At 33.0% G+C, this 8,822-nt stretch overlaps 1 protein-coding gene across 2 annotated transcripts; it reads left to right on the top strand.

Moving 5' to 3' along the window:
- Window positions 1-5,019: 5,019 nt before the first annotated feature.
- On the top strand, window positions 5,020-8,410 carry LOC149162719 (uncharacterized). Of its 2 annotated transcripts, none has more exons than XM_089437352.1 (4): window positions 5,020-5,456; window positions 5,631-5,693; window positions 5,796-7,928; window positions 8,052-8,410. In XM_089437352.1, exon 3 carries the CDS (start codon window positions 6,403-6,405, stop codon window positions 7,900-7,902), a length of 1,500 nt encoding a protein of 499 aa, XP_089293478.1. In that variant the 5' UTR covers window positions 5,020-5,456; window positions 5,631-5,693; window positions 5,796-6,402; the 3' UTR covers window positions 7,903-7,928; window positions 8,052-8,410. The 2 variants fall into 2 exon arrangements, with proteins under 2 accessions (XP_089293478.1, XP_089293477.1); XM_089437351.1 differs by having other exon boundaries at window positions 5,022-5,456; window positions 8,094-8,410.
- The last annotated feature ends 412 nt before the right edge of the window (window positions 8,411-8,822 follow it).

The raw sequence follows: 8,822 nt of genomic DNA, 5'->3' as shown, positions 1-8,822 counted from the left end.
TTTGTTATTAACTTTGATTTTTTTATTTGTTATATTTTTTTATTATTTATGAATTATAAATAATATATAATATTTGTTAATATCATAATTTTAAATATTATTTTTCAAAAATAGTAGTTACTTGAAATTATGGTCTCACATTGCTCTCTATTTAAGCCGTTTCCATGGTCTTGTCTCTACATGGCTCTTTAACCTGTTTCCATGGTCTGCCTCTTCATTTGATAGTCTGTACATAGCTCTCTATTTAAATTGTTTCCATGGTCTGCCTCATTTGATAGTCTGTACATAGCTCTCTATTTAAATTGTTTCCATGGTCTCCCTCTTCATTGAGTGATATTAAACCTTCTCTATTTAAATTGTTTCCATGGTCTGCCTCTTCATCGAGTGATATTAAACCGCACTAATTGGTTCCAAACGAGTTGACCAAAAAAACTCTATTATGTGATTTCTACCTAAAAACTTTTAGTAATTAATAATATTTTTTTAAAAGTACATATTTTTATTTTTAAATAAATTTATAAAAATTGTTTCAAATTCTTTTAATATTTATTAAATTAAAAGAAAAAAACATAATAAATTACGTTAATATTAAATTATTTTTTTTCCGAAGGTGGCAAAACCTATCAAACTCAGGTGTCAAACCAACACTGAGGACAGCCATCTCTGGCTGCTATCCGCGAATGTCGGTTTGACTCATCACTGTTATCAAGGAAAACCACGCCACCTGTAATAATCCGCTGGTGGTCCGTAAGGGAGCAGGCTTTCACTCCTGCCAGATGCCTCTGGGTCTTGGGCCGTTAACCTGTTTCCTTACGTCCGAGGAAGACGAGCTCTTAGCCAAGCAGAAGCAGTTTTACGGCATACTCCAGGCCGAAGGTTAATATTAAATTATTATATATACATATTTTTTTTTAAATATTTTAAAACAATTATTTAATAAATTTAATAAATTATATATATAAACTTTTTTAATAAAATATTATTTGATAAATTTAATGAGTAATGTAAATTAGTTGATTGAGTATAATTCATCTTGTCCACAAGCATCTAGAATAATTAGATATCACCTATATCAAATCTTCTATAATACTTAGAGATCACCTATATCAAATCTTCAACTCTTTATTTTTAAATATTTTAAAACAATTATTTAATAAATTTAATAAATTATATATATAAACTTTTTTAATAAAATATTATTTGATAAATTTAATGAGTAATGTAAATTAGTTGATTGAGTATAATTCATCTTGTCCACAAGCATCTAGAATAATTAGATATCACCTATATCAAATCTTCTATAATACTTAGAGATCACCTATATCAAATCTTCAACTCTTTATTTATTATATAGGTATAAGGATTCTTGTTTTTTATATATAATTTAATATCTAATATATAATTAACATTTACTTAATTTTTTGTTTTTTAAAATATTTTAATGTGTATATCGGTATCTAATGTATATAATTAATATAATTAACATTTGGTTAATTTCAAATTATATTATTCAATAATTTATTTATTTTTTCTTTATATCAAAATAGAAAAACATATTTTTATTCTTTAATTTTAATTTTTTATATATTTATTTTTTTATATATATTTTATTTTCTTTTCTTCTTCTTTTATACATAAAAATTAAAACTAAATTATTATATTATTATAAATATTTGACATTTCATATATCATTATAACTAACAAAATAATATAAAAATAGCTTACACATGTTTAGCATTCTATATTAATAATACATAAAAATTAAAACTAAATTATTATATTATTATAAAGATTTGACATTTCATATATCATTATAACTAACAAAATAATATAAAAATAGCTCACACATGTTTAGCATTTTATATTAATAATTTAGATTCTTTCAATTAACTTGTTTAACGGAATTTTATAATTTTTATAATAATTTTCTCATTTAAAATATATAAAATATTTTAAAAAGTGCTCACTAGATTTATATCATTTTAAAGAACAAAATACTATGCCCTAGATATTTTTAAAGAAATTAAAGAAATTGTTTATTGCTTTTTCCAAACAAATTTTCATATAAATTTACTTTGTTTTCTTTAATTATTTTTTTATATAAAATTGCATCACTTTCTATTAAGAAAGAATAATTTTTGTATTTAGGTTTTTGTGATCTATAATTTCTGTATTGAGGCTTGAAGTTTTTGGCCAACGCTTTTGGAACCAACAAGTGTGGTTCATCATCAAAGCAAGATGATGAACCATAATTGTTGATTTCTACTGAAAAACTTTGCTTAAAAGAATAATCTATCACAAATTAATTAATGTTAAATCAATGAGAAACATAATTTAAAAAAGTAATTGAACTATTATTTAATTAATTTTTTACAATAACATTAATTTTTTAGTCGATGTTAGTGTTCATCATTATTAAAATTCATAAATATTAATAATATATTTTATTATTAAAATATTTATATTAATATTAAAAATGGTTATAAATTAATTTATAAAAAAAAATATAAATATTGTCGTGTAAAAAGTTTGTAAATATAATAAGAATTTTTAAAGTATTAAAAATAGTTGAAATTTTTTTATTATTTAAATTTTAATTATATTAAGTTTTAAACCATTTAAATCAAATTATGAGTTAATAGTTTTTTAATTATTAAAGAATATTTTTATATAATATTAATATTAAATAGTTTTAAAGAAATTTAAAAAAGATATATTTTGAAAATTTTGAATTAATGATATTGTAAAATCAACTTAAAATTCCTATTATATTCTATCGCTGTAAAAATAATTTAAACACTTTTTACAATTTAAATAATTATATTCTATCACTAAAAAATAATTTAAACAATTTTTACAATTTAAATAATTCATTAATATATTATGTTGTTGAAAAATAAATTGAAAAACTTAATAATGTATTTTAACTAGTGTGAGAGATATTTAAGTTTTTATTTTCTAAATTTCTTATTATATATTTTTATAAATAGTTATATTTCATTTATTTTTGGAAAAAATGTATATTTTTAGTAAGAGAAATATGCATATTTCTCTCCTTTCAATGAATATCAACTAAACTTCAAGGTTTAATTTTATCAAAGTCAACCAACAAAATCTGTCTTTGATTTACATCTATCCATTCTTAAACAACATATAGCTAAGTTCTTTTACAAAAATGGGATACAAAATATCTTAAGAAATTCTAGCCATTTCCTAATGGGTCTTCTTATTTATCAAAGGCATTATATACACACCATGTAAGATATGTCTACAAAATAACTTCTTATAAGGAGAAAGACATGTCCTAGGCTAATTGATGCACAATATATTCATGAAATATTCAACTAAAGCATTTAACTCTTTGTAAGTATTTGTAAGAAAAAACCATTAGAGTCTATGGTTATAATACAGTCTGTGGTTATAATCCCTGATCTAACTAAAAATAGGTTGTAGCTTGAAAATGTGGATTTGAGCTTTAAAGTTTCTCACTCTATTACCAACTTTGAATCACCAAACACCTACAACTTCTAAAGGCCAATTTTCATAGAAAAAATTAAATTCCATAGTACCACAAACTGAGATTCCCTGTATGTACCATGACTTAGAGCATGTCAAATAAAAATGGAATAGAGCATATCAAATAAGGAAGAAATGTGGTGGAGCTTTCTTATTTGTATCATGACCTAAAACATAGCTAATAGGATTGGGATAAGTGGAAGACACCATCAACCCCATATAAGTTGTGCTTGACCTACCCCATCCAAATAACTTCATAAGAGGATGCAAAGGTCTAATGCATGCTGGACTCCCCTGCTTGACGTCAATCTTATAAACTTTTCCAATTTTATATTCTCTATTAACTTCACTACTTTCTTAACCTTATATTCTTGGTCAGCTTTACTACTCACTTAGCAACCAACAACTTTTATGAGAATCCACTTTAGTTAAATATCAAATTCGAACCTTAACCATTTGAACTCAATCATTGTTTATTCAAAACCAATAACCTTAACAACTCCCTAAATAATTGTTTAGGGAAAACCCTACTAATTAAAAAAAAAAACTTAACTTATTTCTCTCATTATTGAAGAAGAATAATTTAATATTAAATTTATATATTAAATAGCTAAAAACATGTTTTAAAAAGTATATAAATATATTACATATATTCCAGGTTATGTTTTGAATTATTTCCATCACGGCGGACACGTATGGATAATGAAGATACATCCATTTTAACTTTATCAAAATATTCTAATCATTCCTTAACTAATATTATATAAATAATATTTTATTACTATTACGAACTGTTATCTAAAACGATATTCTTAAATTAATATTATTATATTAATATTTTATAAATATTACACATAAATCTCTACCACATGGATACTTGAGTACAATAACTCAATTTTCCTTTATGTCAACATTAACGTTAACGTTCGGCAACAAAGATTTGTCACTCCGGTTCATGCTGTAGGGTACCAATTAATCTGTGATGCAGTGCAGTTTATGAGAAATTAGTAGATTTTTTTGAAATGGGAAAAGCAAGAGTAATATAAAGAGTGAGTATGGTGGAAAGGCCAAAGGCGGAGCCCAGAAATGGTAGGGTGGAAAAGAGTGTGAAAGCAACAATGATAAAATTTAACCAGAGTTAAGCGGAGTCATTCATTCAATGCCGATACCGTTCCGTTGTGCAGCGCCAGTTGCATGTCCAGTTTGGCCATAAGCTGCCTGCCATGCCGTCCCTTTCACTCCCTTCCTTTTGCTTTCCATCCGCTCATCATCTCATCTGCAAAGGGCAAACACCAAATTTTGTACAACAGAAAAGTTTCCATTCCAGACTCCAGTCTTTTTGCCTGCACTCAAATTTGAAAATAAAATTTTAAAACGGAAAAACAGAAAAAGAATAAAAAAACAAAAAAGGGAATAGTGGGGTGGAATCCCGAACACCATACAAGGAGTGTAGAGTCCTAACTTGATCACTACTCCAACAAGGAAGTTTCTATAGTTTTCTTTAATATAAAGTCATTAAAAGAGAGAATGTTTACAACGAATACAACCACCGTTGGGCTCACGCGCCTTTATAAAACTCCGTGTAATCATGAAAGCAATAATAATCATAGCAGCAGCAGCAGCAACAGCAGTGATGGAAGCATGAATGGATGAATGAATGGAGGAGGAGCCAGGGTGAGTAGCGCATATAGAGGGGGCTCGTACACATTTTGCAGCTCCTGGGGTCGCTTCCATGGTCAACCTGGTTTTACTTAAGGGTTTCTTGGCGTTGGTCCGTTGTGAGCCAGTGGATCATTGGGGTCTTATTCGGTGGCAGGAATTTGTACAGACTCGTCTTTTAATCTGAGGCGCTTCAGGCAGCCGTGATCGTTTCTTGCTTGCATGCAGAATACGTCTGAGGGCGCAGAAAATAGAGTCTACGTGCACAGATATTCGCCACTGTATGGTCTTAATCGTAATTGTTGTTGTAATTTGGATGATGCAAACAACTCTTTTATTGTCTTGTTACTGTACACACGGATATATACACACACACACAAAAATATATATATTTGTTTATTTATATATCATAATTTCCTTTTGACAGTACTAAATATTGTGGATTGTCTGTGCAGGCAGGAAACCCTAGGTGAAGGGTTCACTGGGTACTGTGGGGTATTTGGTGGTTCTTACAAGAGGTATGTTATGTTATGATCTTTTAGTTCGATTTCACTGTATGTTTTTCAATCGATTCGATCCAATGAGAAATCATTACTGTATTCATTTTCATATTCACGTAGAGGAAGAAGAAGAACCCGTGTTCGTGTTTTGTCTGTGAATCCAAGAGCTCTAGGTATGGGGAAAATAACAAGTCTGGAATTAATACCTTCAAGGGTTTGGGGTAAAATAGAAAATACGGAAGCAGTCTGAGAGATAGAGTTGAGTGGATTGAGGCTAAATTTACAGGTCTGAAGGGAAAGGGAAACTTAAATGGAGACAGCAGGTGTGGTTTGAATCTTATCCTGTAATGGAAATCGGAGAATCAGATGGCAAAGTCCTTGGGAAGGACCAAATGCAAGGTCAGGTATATAAAATTTCGACCGATTCAGAAAATTCCTAAGCGTTCAAGGAAACAAGATTCTCAACGGGGTAAGCGAATAAGCACGACTGGCACCCAATCTGGAACGGAAACTGCAGGCTCTGGATCCAGGCAGCTATCTGAATCCATGGAAGAGGGCTGTGGAGAAAAAGCATCAGATATTTAACATAGATTCGTCGTCCTCGTCATCTGATCAAAACGGAGACGAAGAATCCTTGAGGAGAAGAAGTCCAGAAGGAGGAAGAGCAGAAGAAGACGAAGAAGAAGGAGGAAAACACTATGGAAGTGCCCAAGATCGAATCCACTCAATGTCGTTTGATGATTTCAGGTCTCTACTAGTACACACGACCACGACGACGAATCCTGTAGATTCGGCAAATATAACACGGTCCCGGGAAAATGCTTCAACGGATGTGGATTTGGCACGGAGAATGCGTGACAACAAGAGGGATTCTTCTGATCAGAGACCGCCTCGTGGGAGGCCACCGGGAACCAGTATTCCCAAGCAACAGCAACCCATGGGCGAAATAGTGGAAGTGGAAGGCGGTCACATTGTTCGCTCCACCGGAAGAAAAGATCGCCACAGCAAAGTTTACACTGCGAAAGGTCCCCGAGACCGACGAGTTCGGCTCTCGGCGCTAACCGCCATTCAATTTTACGACGTCCAAGACAGGCTCGGCTTCGACCGTCCAAGCAAAGCCGTGGATTGGCTGATCAAGAAAGCAAAGACCTCCATTGACGAACTCAACCAGCTTCCACGCCGATCGACCCCAAATATTCCAAATCAACAACCCAAAGCTGAAGACGAGGGTATTAAAGATCAGGCGGAGCAGGAAATAGAGTTGGAAAACGAGGCTAGTGTCAAAGGCGCAGGAGCGAGGGCAGCAGATTCTCGAGCAATAGCAAGAGAACGCGCGAGGGAACGGGCTAAAGAACGAACTCAAGAACGATCAGATGGAGTTGCCAAGGCTCAAACTTATCTTCGTCCTCGAAGCCAGCTGTTTTCTTTAAATCCGGCATCTACAAGCCCTACTGTGCCTAATTACCACCTGAAAAATGGGCCGGCGTCGGAAAACTTGGGAACGGGCTCCAACGCGGCTAATCCACAAATGGGTATGCGCAGCAATAACAATATAAGTAGTACTTCATCGGATTCGATCTCGAGAACTTTCAATCTTGAGGCCTTACAGCAGCAGCCATTTTATCAATACTTATTTTCGCATACAAACAATCAAGCTGCCTTACATAATTACTCTACAGTCACACAGTTCGATGGAGCAGCAGCGACGGCGCCCTATCCAGCAGCGCCCGCTAACAGCGAAGCAGCCCAGAATTCAAACCAACAGACGAATCAAAGTCTGTTTTCAAGTTCAGGTGCCTCGGCATTTCAAATCCCTTCAGGCTTTTGCAGAGAGATTGTTATGCCGGAGCAGCTTCATCATGAGTTTTTTAGTAGCCAGCCTCAGCCTCACAGAATATTAAGTGGCCCCCCGGTATGGAACTCCAACAGCATATATACAGATTTTGGGAACAATAACACTAATAATATTGCAGTATCGGCGCCTAATATGATGAGAGGAGGTGGGCACTATAACTCATTAATACTCAGGGGTACCCTTCAGTCCAGTTCAAGTCCTGTTCGTGTCCGATCTAACCCTCCGTTGCTGCACGAAAATGCCTCCGCCGGCCAATCTCCTCAGACCGGTGATGGCTTCTCGGGCTTTCGGATTCCGGCACGAATTCAGGGCATCGATCACGAGAACGACGATGTGAAGCCCTCACAGGCTTCCTCGAACTCTCGTTTTTAATCACACTGCTTCAGCTATTCTACCAGGTGTGGCCATCATTTTATTTTATTTTCTTTAACCTTGAATTCATTTATTTAACACGCTGTTCCTTCCAATATAACAGAATGCATGGAAAAATCTTGTTTTCTTTTTTTCTGAGTTCGTTTCAGGCTAGACAATGAAAATGCTGTGTATGATTATGCTATTGCAAGGTCTTTCCGCTCCTCCTGTTTCGTTTCATCCAGCTTGAATCAGTTGATATTGGCACTGAGAAAGACAGGAGCAGAGCAGAGAAATCTTTGTCTGATCCCATGGCAAAGACATCCTGGGGAGAGGAAGCAGAATAGAATAGATTTTAAGAATTAAGAAAGTTCCACTTGGAAACTCTGAATCCTATATTTCTCTCAGCAGTTTGAGAGTATAATAACTTGGATGGGATCTGTGTTTTGATAGAGTCATTTTTGCTTCTATGCTTTTGCTACTGCATAAAAATACCGTCATCAATATAATATACCTATATTGATGTTTGCGTCTGTTGTTTTCTGTATGTAAGGTAATGCCTTCTCTGTTTGTCTGTCTATTTATGGGTTTCCCTTGTGTGCAAGGACGACTGGTAAAAACTAGACATAGTATGGTTTGCTGATCGATGATTTGGTGAGATCCCTCACTGCATTTTGTTATTCCCGGGGATGCCTCCTTATGGCCATTTCTGAATATTTATTTGATGCGCTGATCAAGATTCTGGATTTTTATGGATCCCGTTTTCATTGAATCTGTAAGGCCATATCAGTCAGTTTAGATTTATGACCAAATACTTAAAAACTCATTTTTGATGGGAGCTGTGCAGATGGAGCACTTTAAAGTTGCCAGTTACATCCAAGTTTTGTTTGATGTTTTTCCAAAGGAGAAAAACTCGTTTTCGAGTTTTCTAATTTAAAGCT

This window comes from Pinus tabuliformis, chromosome 5_2, assembly GCF_031772625.1.
Source record: "Pinus tabuliformis cultivar Carrire ecotype Pingquan chromosome 5_2, CPIR1, whole genome shotgun sequence".
Lineage (NCBI taxonomy): Eukaryota > Viridiplantae > Streptophyta > Pinopsida > Pinales > Pinaceae > Pinus > Pinus tabuliformis.
This window is presented reverse-complemented; position numbering and strand designations above follow the sequence as displayed.